General features: G+C 35.9%; 1 protein-coding gene across 1 annotated transcript in view; it reads left to right on the top strand.

The window, feature by feature from the left end:
- CTNNA3 (catenin alpha 3) overlaps positions 1-20,270 on the top strand; it is a 1,637,417-nt gene that overhangs the window by 1,577,039 nt on the left and 40,108 nt on the right. Inside the window, exon 16 of the mRNA XM_068548855.1 lies at positions 6,616-6,750. Coding sequence (XP_068404956.1) covers positions 6,616-6,750 — 135 coding nt within the window. The remainder of the gene's footprint in view (positions 1-6,615; positions 6,751-20,270) is intronic.

Below are 20,270 nucleotides of genomic sequence, written 5' to 3'. Positions count from 1 at the left end.
CTAAGCCCGTGCACCACAACTACTGAGCCTGTGCTCTAGGGCGCGAGTGCCACGACTACTGAGCCTGCATGCCACAACTGCTGAAGCCTGCGTGCCTAGAGCCCATGCTCCACAGCAAGAGAAGCCACCGCAGTAAGAAGCACGCGCACTGCAACAAAGAGTAGCCCCCGCTCGCCACAACTCGAGAAAGCCTGCGTGCAGCAATGAAGACCCTGCGCAGCCAAAAATAAATTAAATAAATAAAATACATTTTTCTAAAAAAACACCATTTTAGCCTAAATAAGGAGATGTGACAAAATTTGAACAACATATATAATTTCTGGTAAAACAACATTTATGCACTGAAAAATACCAAACTATAATTTCCCAAATATAACTCTCACAAGTCAGCAGGTCCACTCTAGACCATATGAATCAATGTCGTCCTCCATCACGACATCATAAAAGAGTCCCACTGTATTTTTACCATGCTTCCATAGATACCCTTCTCTTTTGTGTCTTAGAAACCTTAGTTTGCTAAAGAGCAGCAATGAGAGGCATAACAAAGAAGAAAAACGTTCAAAGTATGCTGAGATTTCTGGATGTAGAATCATCTCAAATAAATGACTGACCAAATTTAATAGATGGGAGAGAGGGAGGAAGCACTCTTTATTGAGATAGTTAATAGAACAGGAAAAATGGTTTTATAATAGGCAAGATGGAGTATGAGACAGTGGAGGGTTATATGTGTTGAGTGTGAAATGTTGATAAGACAGTGAGATGAGCTGGGGCAATACAATATGTATATGGATTTTCTGAAGACTGGGTGGAATGATAGAGATTTAGTCATGTTTATTTTGTAAGTGATCGACGAAGCCAGAGCAGCATATATTGATACTATTATCCAAGAAGAGGGTAAGAGTGAAAAGATGCCCAAGAATGAAAACACAGAACACCAATAGGGGTGGCATTGAAAATTTTTAGAAAGCATGTTCCTGAACAAGAGGAGAGAAAGATGGGATTACAGGGTTGAGGGAGGGATTTTGGTTTGAGGGACTTTATGTTGATAGATTCAAGGATAGAAGAAGACATTAAAAGTACAGAAAAAGATGGGATCATGGATGATCTGTGACCCTGAGGAAGGTGAAATGAGACAGCCTCTGGGCTGGAGTATAGGTGGAGAAATGAGCCCTGTGGGAAGGGAAAGGTCATGGACACAGAGTGCTTCTGCTATCACTGATTGCTTGAAATTTCCACTCTAGAAATTCACAAGGACACCTAATAACTTTCCCTTAACAAACTTTGCCAGCTTAGCAGAATTTGTTGTCTGTAATTGCGAAAGTCATTTTAACTGTGTCTTAAAGTTTAAACTCCATTATGAGCAAAAAAAATGGCTAAACTTATGGAATACAGGTCTTTAAAAGTATTCACTTTGCTAATTTACCCTTAAAATTCAAACTGAAAGGTAATAAATGTTCTTCACTTTTCCTCTCATTACTCAATCACGTATTCTGTATTAGTATGAAGCACCTTACTAGAAGAGTGAAAGCCGGTTTAATGTGACAAAACCACTTAGGCTGACATGCCATCTGCTTGTCTGTAGTGAGTGTCCTGGTGGTTATAAAACTTAAATTAAAAAAAAAGAAAATCCATGCATTAAAAAGCTAACCAGGTGTCCTGGTTAACATCTCCTATTTTAATAAACTGGGAAATAATAACCAAAACGTTTTATGATATTCTACCACTTGATTTGACTAAAAGTCCCTGGCAGTATTCCTTTAAAAGTTTTTTTGTGCAAATTTTATTTTTTAAAAAGTAAAGGACATGAATGTTCTATTGGGTGGGCCGAAAGGATTTTTCCTTAAGATGGCTCTAGTAGCACTTAGTAGTCTTTAATTTCATTCGAAACAATTTTTGTTAGATCATAGGTGACAGCTGTCATATCAGTGTGCATTTAAAAAAAAGACTTATCAAAAGTGGTGAATTTTTGTGTAGCCATTTTAATATTGAATATGGAAGAAAAAAAGCAACATTTTCAGCATATTATGCTTTACTATTTCAAGGAAGGTAAAAACCCAACTGAAATGCACAAAAAGATTTGTGCAGTGTATGGAGAAGGTGCTGTGACTGATTGAACGCGTCAAAAGTGGTTTGCGAAGTTTTGTGCTGGAGATTTCTCTCTGGACGATGCTCCACGGTCGGGTAGAGTTGAAGTTAAATCAAAACAATAACTGAGAACAATCAACGTTATATCACTTGGGAGATAGCCAACATACTCAAAATATCCAAATCAAGTGTTGACAATAATTTGTACCAGTTTGGTTATGTGAATCGCTTTGATGTTTGGGTTCCACGTAAGTTAAGCGAAAAAAACCTTCTTGACCATACTTCTGCGTGCAATTCTCTACTGAAATGTAATGAAAACATTCCATTTTTAAAACAAATTGTGACAGGTGATGAAAAGTGGATACTGTACAATACTGTGGAACAGAAGAGATCGTGGGGCAAGTGAAATGAACCACCACCAACCACACCAAAGACCAGTCTTCATCCAAAGAAGGTGATGTTGTATATATGGTGGGATTGGAAGGGAGTTCTCTATTACAGGGGTCCCCAACCCCCAGGCCGCAGACCAGTACCTGTCTGTGGCCTGTTAGGAACCGGACCGCACAGCAGGAGGCGAGCAGCAGACAAGCGAGTGAAGCTTCACCTGTGGCTCCCCATCGCTCACATTACCACCTGAACCATCCCCCCCGCCACCGTCCATGAAAAATTGTCTTCTATGAAACTGGTCCCTGGTGCCAAAAAGGTTGGGGACCACTCCTCTATTATGAGCTCCTTCCAGAAAACCCAATGATTAATTCCAACAAGTACTGTGCCCAATTAGACCAACTGAAAGTGGCACTGGACAAAAAGCATTCAGAGCTAGTCAACAGAAAATGCATAATCTTCCATCAAGATAACACAAGACCACATGTTTCTTTGATGACCAGGCAAAAACTGTTACACCTGGCTGGGAAGTTCTGATTCATCTGCCATATTCACCAGACATGGCACCTTCGGATTTCCATTTATTGTGGTCTTTACAAAATTCTCTTAATGGAAAAAATTTCAATTCCCTGGAAGACTGTAAAAGGTACCTGGAACGGTTCCTTGCTCAAAAAGATAAAAAGTTTTTGGAAGACGGAATTATGAAGTTGCCTGAAAAATGGCAGAAGGTAGTGGAACAAAAGGGTGAATACGTTGTTCAATAAAGTTCTTGGTGAAAATGAAAAATGTGTCTTTTATTTTTTACTTAAAAAACCGAAGGCACTTTTTTGGCCCACCCAGTAGAAATCTAGGTCCCAAACTTTTTCAATTAGCTTTATGTGAAAATATAAAAGGTGAGGAAAACATAATTTGATTTTAATAACGGAGGTTTGGCAAATAGTAGAAGAGCATTCTTAAAGTGGGAATGATTCATTCTCCTGGTTCTGCTTCTGGGCAGCTAAAAGTGACTCAGAAAGACTTTCCAAATGTCAATAGAAAAGAAGGCTTTAACAAGTCTTATAGTATGGAATTTACCAATCAGTATGTTTTTCATACTTCACTTATAAAGCTACCATCTTTAGGTGTAACCAACATTTTCATCAATTCTGGGAATGAAGGGTAAATCTGGGTCAAGTAACTTTTAATTTCAAAAGTTCAACTTCAAATTTTCTACTCATTTGACTCATTCTTTGCTTAACACAATTCTAGACTCTTCTAGCATGGCCTTGAAAGTGTCTTGAGAGAGACTGTATGTTTTGCTTAAACTTAGGTGATTGCAACATTGGTTATCAGTTAACAATCTAATTATTAATTTGCAAGTTTGATTTTATCAGAAGTTATATAGTGGTGCTGGTCTTTAAGGAACAAATTCACACTAATCCTACCTACAGTATACAGATAAGAGTGTCAATTTAAGCAACCAATTTACAAATCAGAGTGGCAATTTACTGTTTATATATAAGATAAAACTGGCAGGAAGACTGATATTGTTCCTAGACCTTAGAGGTAGGGATTGGAGCCAGATCATGTGAGTCTGAATACCAGCTTTACTATTTCTCAGTTGGGCAAGTCAATTAACTTATCTATGCCTCAGTTTCCTCCTTTGTTAAGGAGGAAACTGAGGCATAGAGAAGGAGGCATAGAACTTGCCTCATGAAGTTGTGTGATTATTAAAAGAGTTAATATAGGTAAAGCACCTAGGAGAGTATATGACAGATAGAACACGTGTGTGTGTCAAAGATTATCATTGAGTCCATCCATAAGAACAAACAATAGATAAGACCATTCATTACTCAGGATAGACAAAGCAATGTTTTGAATGAATGTCATATAGAAGAGATCATTGTGCAGTGAATGAAACAGAGAAAACTCAATTCAAATCTTTACGCAAATCATAAATTCTATCCAAAACTTAGCTTACAAATATGCAAAATGACAATAATTAGATCTCAGTAAAATGGCACTATGAATACTAACTTAGAATTATGCATGTAGAGGACATGGCACAGTGCCTGACACATAAGAAGTACCTAATAAAGATCAACTTCCTGTCGTGGTAAAACAATGAGATGACTTGCCTGTCATCATTATAGGTAATTCTAGATAGCTAATTTTTGTCTTTAAAAAAATCTAAGCAATCTTCACTTCAAAATAGACATAGTGTTCCCATAAATTCTCTTTTTCCTTGAAACTATGCAACCCATGGTAATCTGTGATTAAAAAAAAAAATTCACTCCAAATTCTCCTAAGTTCAGCGATTGAAAATAAAATGGATTTAAAAGCAAGTAGATATGGATTCAAATACTGGCTCTAGCATAAGCTCTTCAATCCTGGGAAAATTATTATGCTTTCTAAACGTCTCACTTCTCATGCGTAAATTGGAGAAATCCCTTCCTTTACTTGGTTTTTGCTTCTTCCTCCTCCCCCCCTTCCCTTCTCTCTCTCTCTCTCCTTTTTTTTTCCTTCCTCTCCTTCTCTTTCTTCTTACTTAGTTACAGTTTAATCCTCCTGATGAGACTTGTGGGAGTATCCCTTCTTCTGTGTTAAAAATTTGAGAAACGCCCTTAATATCAAGGTCTCTCTATCCTCTTACCTGATTTCTCTGGCTGGTTATCATGTGTCATGTCATCTGTCCGTGCCTATCTAGCAGGTTGATAGTATTTCTGCAGAAGAATTTATATCTTTGCTACCTTTGTTGACTAAATTTTACTCAAAAGTCACATGTTCTCATCTTGTCCACACATTCTGGAACTATGTAGATTAGTCTATTTAGCAAATATCAAAGAGAATAAGATTCTCAGGAATTTTTCAACAACACTCCAGCTTATTAACTACTATGTAAAAGCAGAAGTGCATGGAATACTTTCAGGTCTTTCATCCTACTTTTCAGTTTTCATTTTTGGCTATTAGAATTAAAGCTTTTAAAATAATAACATTTTTATTACTATAGAAATAATATAATGTAAGTAATATATATTAAGATATGTAAAATATGAAGAGAGTGAAAAATATTAGTTATATCATGTTTATTTACCATTTTCACATATTTATTTCCCGCTATGTTTTAAACACAAACATAAACACATATTTTTTACATACTCTGATTGAGATAGTATGTGAAATTTTAAATGCTGTGTTTTTTTACCTTCCCAAAACATTTTCCTTTGAAAATATTAATTTTTGAGACTGTATAATATCACATTATATAGATATGTATCCTTATTTAGTCTTTTCACTATTATAGAATATTTATTTCCAAATTTTGCTAGTGTAAGTAAGGCTGCAGTGAATATCTTTGCATATAAGTTACAGTTCATATTTCCATATCCTTATGAATGTTTTTAAAGTGAAATTAAGTTATCGGGGATTTTAAAAAATCTATTCTAATTGCATAGGAGAAAGAACACAAACATTAAACACTGACCACAGATATTTATCATGGTATGATTAAGCACAAAGCTCTACTCCAGGAAATTCCTTACAGAAGCTAATATAATGTAGGAGACTGTTTTTCGTAAAGAAAGTTAATACATCTCTAAAACATGTATGCTGCCTCTTTCTTGGCTCCAGGTAGATCCACAGCTGTTAGCTAAGGTGGAAATGATTTCTTTTGTCAGTAATAGCTAAAAACATTAAATGCTGAAAGTAATAGAACATAATATATGTTTTGTTGCAGATGTTTTTAATGCCCATATAAATAACGAAGGACAGACAATGCAGAACTATGGGCCTCGAGGAGTATTCTAATAGAAACTTTAGATGAAGGGAATAATTGCATTTTAAATACTTCTTCAGATTTACCTAAAAATGAAATCTAAGGCTTCTAACCTTATCATAAATTAAAGGCAATTATTTCATGTACCTTTTCATGTCTGGAAATTCCTTTACTGCTCCTTCTGTCTATGCTAAAGTAGTTAAGGTTGGAACATGAAGAAACTCTTCTAATGGTGGAAGCATATCAGAATCTACATGGGCTTGGTCGGAGAAATGGGACTCAATGCAAATAAAGTCAGTGCCTTATAAGATACTTGCAATCTCAATATTTAATTGCTCTGATCTACTTACTCTTTGTTTTGCTATTTCCATTTTTATCTCATGCATGTTTAGTGCCCAGATCCATCATGCAAACAGGACTTGTTGGCCTACCTGGAACAGATTAAATTCTACTCTCACCAGCTGAAAATCTGCAGTCAAGTTAAAGCTGAGATCCAGAACCTGGGAGGAGAGCTCATCATGTCAGCGGTGAGTACTGCCCCAGACTTATCCCATCACATGTGGAAGATGCTTGAAACAGAGAAGCTACACCCCACCTTACCCCACCAAATCTTTTAGGGCCATGTAGGTTAGAAAAAACTCAACTGGAGTATATAAAATTGCATGAAACTAAACTAGCAAGAAATCTTGCCAGATGTCTTAAAGAAATGTTAAGTCAGTATAGCTTGTCTTTATTTACTTCAGAGATGTTACAGTGAATCAGGTTTTGTAAGCCCCTTATATAAGAAATGGATGTGAATTTAGAGCACGGTTTTCTGAATTGAATCCTATAATTTTTTATAAAAATAAGTGCATATGTAATTGCAAGTCAATGAAATAATTGCTTTATAACTATTAATTAATATTTGCTTTCTCATTATTCATTTTTATATCATAGAAATTCAGGTCTTGAAAACTATTATCTCCAGATGTAATTGTAGCAGTAGAATATGATAGAATGTAAATAGGTTTAGAGGAATCTTCATAAATTCTTTGGTGGCCCTGAGTTTCAAATTGCTATAAAATGACCACGGTAGAAATAATGTCTACCTTTTCTACTCATCTTTTAATAACAGTAGATCATTTCTCTAGAGTGGGTATGGTAATAAAATAATATTTGATGTCTATATTGGATTCAGTTATCAGTGACTTTGAGAAGGACATGGACCAAGATTATAAATTTGAGTTAAAATGAAGCATCATGAACATTCTAGGAACTTATATTCATGAGGACAAATTTTTTAAAATGATAGCATACGTATAAATGTGTAAGTCTGGGAGCTCCTTAGCCAGACTTTGGTTTTTTCCCCAATGAACTAACATTTTTCAAAAGAACATAGTTGCAAAAACAAAAGCAAAGGGAATTCCTCGGCCTTCCAGTGGTTAAGACTCTGCACTTTCACTGCCAAGGGCCCGGGTTCCATCACTGGTCAGGGAACTAAATCCCGCAATCTGCGCAGTTGGCTTAAAAAAAAAAAAGAAAGCAAAGAATTACCATCAAGGGTAGACGGCTGGGAACTAATCCTTACTGACTATCTCTTGCCTATATTTTGTCTCATTTAATCTTCACAATAACATGCCAGATAGATTGTTTAGTTGTTTGTTTTATGTTCTTTAAAACTTGAAAAAAAAAGAAATTTAGAAAGGTTAAATAGCTTCCCCAAGTTCCTATTAGTAAATATCAGACCTGGGGTTTACCTTCAAAGGTCTTGCCTTTTCTGTTCAGGTGGACAGGCTTGAATCTATGAGGAAACTGAAAACCAAAAATCAAAAGTGAATAATTTGGAAATTATGTCTAAGTAATTATTAGAGATAAAAAATTAGTTTCCTTGATATTCAAATTTTGCAAAAACAGTAATGCAAACCAACAAAACCTGTGCTATATTGGTTCCCTATCATTTTTCAAAGGAAAATGCATTTTAAGTAGTCACGGTCTATCCACACAGAAATGTGTGTGGGTATATGAATGCGTGTGTGACTACATATATGCATATATACAAACAGAATGCATATACGTATATAAACATTTTAAAATATTGTATCTTTATTTTGGATTATTAGACACTCAGTCTTCACTTTCTCACTTAACATTATACTACTTTATATTTTTAAAATTCATTTATTTTATTTATTTATTTTTGGCTGTGTTGGGTCCCCTTTGCTGCGCACGGACTTTCTCTAGTTGCGGCGAACAGGGGCTACTCTTTGTTGCGGTGCGTGGGCTTCTCATCGCAATGGCTTCTCTTGTTGCAGAGCATGGGCTTTAGGCGTGTGGGCTTCAGTAGTTGTGGCACGCGGGCTCAGTAGTTGTGGCTCTGGGCTCTAGAGTGTAGGCTCAGTAGCTGTGGCACACAGGCTTAGTTGCTCCGGCATATGGGATCTTCCCGGACCAGGGCTCGAACCCGTGTCCCCTGCATTGGCAAGTGGATTCTTAACCACTGCACCACCAGGGAAGTCCCCATTATACTACTTTAAATGTGTAAAAAATATATTTATTTGTAGACCCAAGCCTGTCATCTGTTGACTTTTCTCAATTTCACACACTCACCGTCATTCACAAGGTCTAAATCCACATGAATTTTCTTTTCCAATTATATATTTACCTCTTCATGTTGCCTGAAGCTAAGCTTTCAAAAATGTTGATAGAAGTTCGGCCTATACGTTATGTTAAAATGTATTACTGTTAATTGTCCCTCCAAATATAATTTCCTCCAGATGTGCAAATTGAGTTTTTATCCCTTCCTGTTTGATATGACGATTCAAATTCATGAACTTTACATATTTTACAGATAGATTAAGCATGAGCCATTTAGAATCCAGGATTTACAATTTAAAAGCTGTCATTATATAAAATGAAGAATAGCATTGCAAATCCAAAGCTATTTTGTCATCATTTCACCCGTAATTTTCCATTAGAAAAAATAAATCTGAAGAAAGGGAGCATGTTATGCACCCTTTTACATGCCTTACTGCCATCTGCTTGCAGGTAGATCCTGGAAAGCTTTTAAAATGCATTTAACTTGTGTGTGCCAAAGCACAATTGCTTTATTCTCTCTGTGATCCTGAGTTCTCGTCTTCTTTCTTCTTTAAATTGAGAAGAAGTTCTAATCTAAGCCATCATTCTTCTATGAGGTCTTTTGAAAAGTAATAAACCTGACTGTAAAGCAGGGAAGCCCATTAAAAATTACAGAAATTTGGTATTCAAAACTACACTTTTCAAAGTTTGCATTCCAAAATCAGGTTCATGAAACATTACTTTTAACAAATATATTTGGTTAGAAAGAAATAGGTATGAATGGAATGCATTTCTGGAGTGAATGGGCAGAATGTATTCTGGGTCTGGAGTGTCAGGGTTTAGGATAAAGAAGATGTGTTCATAACATAAAGGAATCTGAAATCATTTTCATAATAGACCATTTAATTAAAATAATTTTCCAATGATTCTTATGTCTATCTGCAAGCATTTAGCCTGAAGTTACATATTTTATTTATAACGAAACCAAAGTGTAGTTAGTCCAAAACTCCAGCCGTGAGTTGAGCATCCTCTCAGTACCAGGCATCTGAGAACATCTGGGAGATGCAAAGCCTCCTTTAAGATGCTCAAATATGTGCAAAATTAAGGTACATAAAATATACCTAAATATACAAAAATGATGTAATAGGCCAAAATAATGTAATAGGCCATATGATAGTTGAATGAACAAAAGCATATGGTAAGAGGTGAAGGAATAATTAATTCCACTGATGTGGCAAGTGAACAAGAGAAAGCTCCAGAAACTGGTTTGACTCTAATTTGGTCCTTGATTAATAGGTAAAAAAACAAAACAAAACAAAAAAGCTGTATATTTATGAGGGAAGGAGGGGAAAAGGATTTGAGGTAGATAGAACAACTGAAGTAGAAAGATAGAAATAGGGAAAGATAAGGATTTTTATGGAAATAACAAACAGTCTGAAGTGATTGCAAACAACTGTACTTGGTCTGTTGGTGTGTGTTAAGGGGGGTGGGAAATAGAAGAGAAGCTTTAAATGAAACTGAGGCTGTTTCAAAAGGATCACTAACAACATTTCAACTTTATCCTATAGGCAATTGAGAGTAATTGAAAAAGTTGAAGTTTGAAATGGGTATAAACCGATATATGTATTCGGAAGTTAACATTTTTTTAAAGAGTTCATACCTAACCTTTTATTTTATTTTTATTGAAGTATATTTGATTTATAATATTATATTTGTTTCAGGTGTACAACATAGCGGTTCAATGTTCTTATAGGTTATACGCTATTTAAAGTTATTATAAAATGATGGTTATATTTCTCTGTGCTGTGCAATATATCCTTGCATCTTTTTTTTTTTATTGAAGTACAGTTGATTTACAATGTTGTGCTAATTTCCACTGTACAGCAAAGTGACTCAGTTATACACATATATACATTCTTTTTTTTATATTCTTTTCCATTATGGTTTATCCCAGGAGATTGGATATAGTTCCCTGTGCTATACATAAGGACCTTGTTGTCTATCCATTCTAAATGTAATAGTTGGCACCTAGTAACCCCAAGTTCCCAGTCCATCCCTCTCCCTCTTTCCCTCCCCCTTGGCAACCACAAGTCTGTTCTCTATGTCTGTGAGTCTGTTTCTGTTTCATAGATAGGTTCATTTGTGTCATATTTTAGATTCCACATATAAGTGATATCATATGATATTTGTCTTTCTCTTTCTGACTTACTTCCCTTAGTAAGATAATTTCTTGTTGCATCTGTCTTGCTGCAAATGGCATTATTTCGTTCTTTTTAATGGCTGAAGAGTATTCCATTGTATGTATGTACCACATCTTCTTTATCCCTTCATCTGTCGATGGACATTTAGGTTGTTTCCACGTCTTGGCTATTGTGAATAGTGCTGCAGTGAACATTGGGGTGCATGTATCTTTTTGAATTATAGTTTTGTCTGGGTATGTGGCCAGGAGTGGGATTGCTGGATCATATGGTAATTCAATGTTTAGTTTTCTGAGAAACCTCCATACTGTTCTCCACAGTGGCAGTACCAATTTACATTCCCACCAACAGTGTAGGAGGGTTCCCTTTCCTCCATACCCTCTCCAGCATTTGTTATTTGTAGACTTTTTTTTTTTTTTTTTTTTTTTGAAATTCACGTTCTTTTATTTATTTATTTATGACTGTGTTGAGTCTTCGTTTCTGTGCGAGGGCTTTCTCTAGTTGCGGCAAGTGGGGACCACTCTTCATCGCGGTGCGCGGGCCTCTCACCATCGCGGCCTCTCTTGTTGCGGAGCACAGGCTCCAGACGCGCAGGCTCAGTAATTGTGGCTCACGGGCCCAGTTGCTCCGTGGCATGTGGGATCTTCCCAGACCAGGGCTCGAACCCGTGTCCCCTGCATTGGCAGGCAGATTCTCAACCACTGCGCCACCAGGGAAGCCCCTGTAGACTTTTTAATGATGGTCATTTTGACCAGTGCGAGGTGGTGCGTCACCGTAGATTTGATTATATTTCTCTAATAATTAGTGATGTTGACCATCTTTTCACGTGCCTACTGGTCATCTTTATGTCTTCTTTGAAGAAATGTCTATTTAGGTCTTCTGCCCATTTTTGGAAAGGGTTGTTTGTTTTTTTGTTGTTGAGTTCTATGAGCTGTTTGTATATTTTGGAAATTAAGCCCTTTAGGTCACATCATTTGCAAATATTTTCTCCCATTCTGTAGGTTGTCTTTTTGTTTTTTTTATGGTTTCCTTTGCTATGCAAAAGCTTGTAAGTTTGATTAGGTCTGATTTGTTTATTTTTGTTTTATTTCTATTGCCTTGGGAGACTCCTCGTATCTTATTTATTTTATACGTAGTAGTTTGTACCTCTTAGCACCCTACCCGTATCTTGCCCCTCCCCACTTCACTCTCTCCGATGGTAACCACTAGTTTGGTCTTTATGAGTCTGTTTCTGTTTTGCTATATTTATTCATTTATTTTATTTTTTAGATTCCACATGTAAGTAATAGCATACAGTATTTGCCTTTCTCTATCTCACTTATTTCACTAAGCATAATACTTTCTTGGTCTATTCATGTTTTTTTTGCAAATGGCAGAATTTCATTCCTTTTTACTGCCAAATAATATTCCTGTGTGTGTGTTTGTGTTTGTATGTGTGTGTGTATGCATCTGCATGCTACATCTTTATTTTAACAGGGTGGTGATAGATGGAAAGATGAGAGATTGGAAGATAGAAGACTCTTTAGGAATGATTTTTTTTAAAAGTCCAAGAGCATTAACAGTGAGAACCTGGGTTAAGGCAGTCTTGGTGAGAATGGAGATGCATGTATCCTTGCAAGAAAAAATTCTGAGGTAGAAATGATTAGAATCAATGATCTATTGAATTTTAAGGATGAAGACGAAGGAAGAATTAAGACTTACCCCCAATGATTTGAGAGTTGGTAGCTTTCATAGTTAGAAGTGGCATCATTAGCCAAAAGCTATACACAGAAGAAAGAGCAGATCAAGAAGGGTAAGGCAGCTCATTCAGGTTTTAGTCATAAGTGACTTAGTCATAAGCGACTAAGAGGTATCCAAGGAGAAAAGTCTAGGAGAAGTTGGGCATATGGTTTTGGAAATGAGGAGAGAGGTATGAAGGAGAAATAGATGGGATCATCCAGTGAAAGTATGCTGAATAAGACCAAAAATAGCTGAGACAGAGATCCAGAAAGAATGTTTTTCCTACACATGTTATTCTAAAGTGCCTGTATCAGACACAGAGACTTAGTTGTAGCTGTTTAAAGAAATTGGGAGTTTACTATCTCAATCAATCAATCCATCCATCCATCCATCCATCCATCCATCCATAATGGGCAGTTCTGAATGTCAGCTTCACAAAGTCATCAGGGAATCAGGCTCTTATGTCTTTCTGCTTTATTATGCTTGGCTTCTGGTTTCCATTTTTATTAGGATCAAAATATGTCTTCTCTAACTCTAGCTATGGCATTTGTATTCCAGACAGTAAAAATGAAGAGACACAGAAGCAAACATTCCTAAATCTTTTTTAAGTCTCTTGCAAATGCTTTCTCTTACATATTATTGCCAAGACTTCAGTTATATGGCTATGTATAACTGCAAAGGACACCACAAAATGTAAAATCTGTTTGTTTGTTTCTGTGTGTTTTAATCTAGGCATGTTGCTTTCCCTATCTAAATCAGAGTTTTGTTTCCACGAAGAGAGAATAGTTATTGGGTGACAACTAGCAATTATACCATATCCCTCTATTAAGACAAAAGTCACAGCAGTACTCATATATATTGTAATTATCTACTTTTTTATACATTTTCTCCTTTAGACTATAAAGTCCATGAGTATTTTTGAATGATTGAAGATACAATAGCCAGTAACTAGAAACACAGAAAATTCAGGTTAACTGAGCCTTAAAGCACATATTGGATTTTACATTTATAAGGTATCTTTACATCTTTTCTGAAGCGGGATCAGTAATACGGTGAAAGCAAAAATTAGGCCATAGTGGGCTGAATACTGAGTATGCAGTAAGAGAGAAAAGATGGTAGCTTACACTAGATTTTCCAGCAGTTTGTAGTTGAAAGGAAGGAGAAAGTGGAGGGTGGGGAAGAGACTGAGACAGACTTGGGCAAATGGAATTGCTGGAAGCTTCTTCTTATTACTCTTCCCCCCCCCCCTTTTTTTTTTTTTTGGTTAGCATTTTACTTATGTACTTTTTAAATGGTAGTAATTGAGCAAATGTTCAGGTAAAGAGCAAGAACCAGAAAAGAATGAATCTATAAGGATTAAGACTGTAACTGATAGAATAAAATCTTAAACAGGGGAGAAGGAGTGGAATTAGGAAAACAGGTAGAAAGTGTAGATTTGGAAAAAAAGAACTTTTCTCCTGAGCAACAGATCCAGATAAATGAAGAGAAATGAGGATATAAAAACATTTAGATACAGATGAATGAGGATATAAAAACATTTAGATACAGTCATTTTGGTAAAATGGGAGCAGTAATTTCCCATTAAGATTAAGACTTGAGTGCTCTATCCACAGTTTTATTTTAGCAAAAGAACAAAGTAAATATGTCCATATATTCAAAGACTTTTCAGTATTGCTTAGAAGAGAAAATAATCGAAGTTAATACCAGTGATTTGAGATAGTAATCAGATATACTGTGTGCTAGACATTATTCTACCAGAGCTGAGCTCCAGGACATTGCCTGGATTATGGAAACTAACTCAGCTTCATTTTATGCTTCAGTCACATGAAAAGGAAGCCTTCCAATGGCTATCCTCTCTCACAAAAAGGGGGAATATATAAAAGCTTAATTGAAAAAAATGATAGCAAAACACAGTGAAACTATGTAATTAAACATACTGTTGCAGATCATTTTCCATAGCCTTCTTGACTTATTAATGTACTAATTAGGAACACATTACAAATATAACTCTACGAAGATTAAGATGTACCTGGGTTACCTATGGGCATTCCAATAAATTCTCTGTCAGTTGTTCCTCTAGTGTCCTTAAGCATGGTGCCAAGTGGGGAAGCTATTTTACCTTGTGAAAGGAGTCTTGCTATAAAGAAATAAATATTCTTATATTCTAGCCTGTATATATATATATATATATATATATATATATATATATATATATATATATATATATATATATATGAATTTAAGAGAAAAAAATCAAATAATTAAAATGGTTTTAAATTCTTAAAATTACCCTTTCCCAAAGTGTTATGCTTCTAGGCTAGCAATTTTTTATACTACCTCAAGCTGATTAATTACATAATCACCATGTTTTGTGCATTTCCTTTAATGTGTTTAATTGTGCTGTCTTACCCTGAGCAGGTGTGCCAGAGCCACAATTTTAAAAATTGGATAAATAATAAAACTAATCAGTCAGGGGGGGAAAGATCAGCAAGATGGAAAATTTGCCAAACAACAGCAATTCAGCTTTAGCTGAAGTCAAGGGGCAGTGCGCATTCAACTAGGAATGATAGGGAACAGTAACAATGTAGCTGTTGACTGAAAGAGCCACTAGGGCCTGCAGAACGCAGGCAATGAATTACATACAGAATGATTTAGTAGGTTAATGTGCTTGCCATGTTAAGACATTAAGGGAATTAGTTAATGAGCTTTCTGAACCTGCTGCAATCATTGGTAGTCATCAAGAACATTGGGAAAACTAAAAGAAGATTTGGAAAATCAACTGAAGTATTTAGAGATTTAAAAAAGGACCAGGAGATGTATGAAATGGAATGGGGAGAGATGAAAGAAATGACGAAGGGGAGAAGGGCGAGGAGAAAAAGTAAAGAGAAGGAAGAAGACACCTGGCCAATAAATTTAACTCTCAAGAATGTTGGGAGTTTTCAGTTTGTTTTTAATGCTGAATAGGAGGCAAATGGAAGTAATAGACCTTAGTAATTCAAAGAATATATTTTAAAAACAAGAAAAGGTGTGGGGGTATTTTCTTTTTTTCTTTTCTTTCTTTTTTTCTTTTTTTCCTTGCAATGTAGTCAAGTAGTCTATGAAATTCTCTTGGTATTTAGGTAAGCTGATATCACAATGGATTAGAGTTTCTTGATTGTGCTATGCATCTGGTTGTAATAACACTTGAAGGAATCTTATAATCTCTTCATGTTATAAGTATCTAACTCAAAGTAGCTTTACAAACAATGAAATAGGTCAAGGACTTTCAATGACTTGCCTTAGTGCATGACAGTATCTAACAGCAGAGTCAGGGCCAGAATCTAATTCTCAAGTTCTTTACTCCATCACTACTGAAAGTAAGCTCTATAGCCTCCGAGTGGGGTTAGTGGCAAAATGGCAGGAGGTGGTCTTGGTATACTCAGCTGGGATAGTTGCTGTGGATATCAAGAGATAAGGAATTTTTTTTAAATTGGGGTATAGTTGTTTTACAATGTTGTGTCAGTTTCTACTGTACAGCGAAGTGGAGTTCCCTGTGCTATACAGCAGGTTCTTATTAGTTATCTATTTTATACATATTAGTATATATATGTCAATCCCAATCTCCCAAAGATAAGGAATGGTTTTAATAGAAAGAGGTGGAAAACACTGACTTGAACACAGTATTAACTGATAAAAATGATGATTTAATGTTCTCAGATTTTTAAGAAAGCTTGACCAGAACATATTCTTCATCTTGAACATGAGACGCTAACAGGAGGGAAAACTACTGGACTCCAAATTAGGAGACCCAGGTTGTAGTCTAGACCTTAATCTCTTTGGGTTTCTTTATCTATCTCTTAAACCAAGGTTTGGAATTAAATGAGCTCTTTGGTTCCTTCCAACTCATAATTTCTGATCTTAGTCTCTTTTGTACTGAATATTTAAATTTCTTTCTCATTCCGTCTTCTGTATATTCTGTGGCTATTTTATTTGTGATTATCATGGGGATTATGTTTAACATCCCAAAGTTATAACATTTTAACTTGAATTTGTAGCAGCTTAAATTCAATAACATCCAAATTCTTTTCTCCTTAACAGCTCTATTCTCCACTCCTTTCAGTTGCTGATGCTACAAAATTACATTTTTATACATTGTGTGTCCAAAAACATAAACAAATAAAAATTTTAATGCATTAGTGTCTTAAATTATGTAGAAAACAAAATGTGGAGTTAAAAACCAAAATTACATTCATACTTACTTTTAGACTGATAATTGCTTTTTTAAAAGAATGTTAGCTTCTTAAATCACATGGAAAACAAAAAGTGGAGTTGCACACTATTGTTATAATAATACTAGCTTTTATAATTGCCCATGCATTTACCTTTACTGAGACCTTTATTTCTTCATACAACTTTGAGTTACTGTCTAGTGCCTTTTCATTTCAACCTGCAGGACCCCTTTTAGCATTTCTTTTTGGGCAGGTCTAATGGTAGTAATGAACTATTTCAGTTTCTGTTCACCTAGGAGTGTCTTAATTTCTCCCTACTTTTGAAGGACAGTATACTGTATATAGTATTCTCAATTGACAGTCTTTCTTTTAGCACCTTGAATATATCATCCCATACCCTCTGGTCTTCAAAGTTCACAGTGAGAAGTCTGATGATTATCTTATTGAGGATTCCTTGTAGTTGATGGGTTGCTTCTCTCTTGTTGCTTTCAAAATTCTCTTTTTGTCTTTGTCTTTCAACAGTTTGATTATAATGTGTCTTGGAGTGAGTCTCTATGTTCATCCTACTTGGAGTTTACTGAGCTTTTTGGATGTTTATGTTCATGTCTATCATCAAATTTGGGAAGTTTTCAGTCATTATTTCTTTAAATATTCTTTCTGCCCCCTTTTCTCTCTTCCTCCGGGACTCTCACAAATGGGTATGTTGGTCCGTTTGGTAATATATCACAAGTCTGTTAGGCTCTTGTTCACTTTTCTTCAATCTTGTTTCTCTCTGCTTCTCAGACTTGTTCATTTCTTTGTACTATCTTCAAGTCTGCTGATTCTTTCTACTGCCTGCTCAAATTGGCCTCTGAATCCCTTTAGTTAATTTTTCATTTCAGTTACTGTATTTTTCAACTCCAGAGTTTCTTTTTGGCTTCCCTTTATTGATACTTCTGTTTTGTCCATACATTATTTTCTTTCTCCATATCTTTCTCTAGTTCTTTAAGCATCTTTAAACCAGTTGTTTTAAAGTCTTTGTCTGGTAGATCTGCCATCATGTCTTTCCCAGGGACAGTTTCTGTTGGTTTATTTTTTTTTCCTTTGAATAGAACATACTTTCTTATTTCTTTGTATGTTGTGTGCTTTTATGTTGAAAACTAGTCATTTGAATCTAATTTTGCAAATCAGATTCTCCTTCTTCCCCAGGGTTTGCTGTGTATGTGTGTGTTTGCTTTTGGTTTTTTGTGAGGTCTTTTGTTTTGCTTTTTGATTATTGCAGGCTATCTCTGTGTCAGTGATCAGCCTAAAGTGTAACCTGGCGGTCTTCTCAGGTGTTTTATGAGCCTGTGCCTTCCCCTGGGTATGTGCAGTGACTTTCTAATTCCCCATGTATTTGTGGTTGGTTTTGAATGTTCTAATCTTCAATATCTGGCTTCCAAAAGAGGAAAGAAAAAAGAAAAATGAGGGTAAAGAAAGGTGCCCCTAGAAGTCACTTGAGCCAGAGTGAAAAGGGCTTATAACAATGAGGGTAGGTGCAACAATGGCCTCTGCCACTTTGTCTGTACCTTTGTGATGAGAAGCAGCACTCAGGGATAAGATCACAGCTTTCTGATATTGAGACAGCATACTTTTTCCACCCTAGCTCTCATAAGTTGCATGCAAGCTACTACAGGAACATGTGCACAGCTGCCTGTCAAGTGGCTGAGGAGTGGGGGATGGATAGCTGCTACGGTGCTAAGAGCTGAAATTGACATAAATTAACCATAATGTACCTTCCAAACCTTCCTCTGGAAGTTGGAAACCTTCAATAGACTCCAGTGTTCCTAAATAGTTACATAAGTCAGATTGGACAATTGTACAGTACAGTTGTGGTCTGTGAGGGGCGATAGATTTTTGGTGCTTCCTATTTCACTATCTTTCTTATTTCCTTTTGCTCTCACTTTCTCTTCCCAGTTCTTATACAGAATTTTCCTCTAAGCACCAATTGCCAAATTATAATATGACATAGCAAGATGTTTTGTTTTATTTTTATTTGTCTTAAAAGACTGCTACTAGAATTTTGCTTAAACAATATCCATCAGTGAGAATGAGATCAGATGCTTTAGGAGTTACCTGTTAATTTTAGATCTAGAGAAAAGTGAGGGATGTGTATCAAAATGGTGCAATATACTGTCCATAAGTATAGGATTGATTTGACATGGCTTTACTGAGACTGCTGTGGTATCTCTCACAGAACAGCAGTGATCTGTTTTGTGAAATCTTCTTTGTGAAGTTAAGAGATGGAGAGGATAAAACATCTGGATAATGCATATACACACACACAAAAGTTAAGAAGAAAAGAAATGGAGGGGGAAAAGGAAGAAAAATATAAATGTGATGTGAGAGTCTCTACTGTTAAATTTACTTCTTATAATTGTTGCCATGTTCTTATTGTATGTCAAATAGTTCTATATTATTAAAAAGGAAAATATTGGAAGAATTTAAAATTTAATGGAAAAGACTATTTCTGTTTTAGAAAAAAAAAATTAGCTTAATTGTTAACAATCCTTAGAAAAGAAGAGAAGGGACTCATTATTTCTATTGTGTGCTAAACAACCTGAAACACAGAACTTCAAAGAGGTGGGAAGAGAGGCCTTGAAAGCGAGCATGATGTATTTGACAGCTATAGGATGGTGCCAAATTCCCCATTAGACAAAGTGCAGCTAAGGAAAAGAGCAGAGCTGGAGGCAAACATCCTGATGTTCACTTCATCCTGAGTTCAGCTGCAAACCAGGGAGAAAAAGCACAGAAGAAAAGGGGAGAGAAGGAAAAGTCAAGGAGCTAAAGATTCTAGGACAGCCAAGTGTTGGTGTCAAAACCCATAAAGGCATGGGCAAAAGCAGACCTGACAGGAGAAGTGAAAAAAAGGCACAAGGCAGTATGGATGGCATTTGCAAAAGTAGTCATTTCAGTCTGTGATTCATCTCATGCTGAATTTGTGCCTGTTGATGCAGATTATGAAGTAACAGTAGTTACATTTACAAGATAAAAAGTTCCTGTGAGGGTGTGTTTGTGTATGTGTGTGTGAAATCAATACATTTTCCCCTTTTCTTTTCTATAAATTTATTTATTTACTTTATATATTTTTGGCTGCGTTGGGTCTTTGTTGCGGAGCACAGGCTGTAAGTGCGCGGGCTTCAGTAGCTGTGGTATGCGGGCTCAGTAGTTATGGTTCACGGGCTTATTTTCTCTGCAGCATGTGGGACCTTCCCGGACCAGGGCTCAAACCTGTATCCCCTGCATTGGCAGGCAGATTCTTAACCACTGCACCACCAGGGAAGTCTGACATTTTCCCCTTTTGATTACTAAAGTCTGAATAATATTAATAGCATATCAATAACTGTTAAT

This window comes from Eschrichtius robustus, chromosome 7 (genome assembly GCF_028021215.1).
Source record: "Eschrichtius robustus isolate mEscRob2 chromosome 7, mEscRob2.pri, whole genome shotgun sequence".
NCBI lineage: Eukaryota > Metazoa > Chordata > Mammalia > Artiodactyla > Eschrichtiidae > Eschrichtius > Eschrichtius robustus.
The sequence above is the reverse complement of the archived record's forward strand: the minus strand, read 5'-3'. Positions and strand labels throughout refer to the sequence as shown.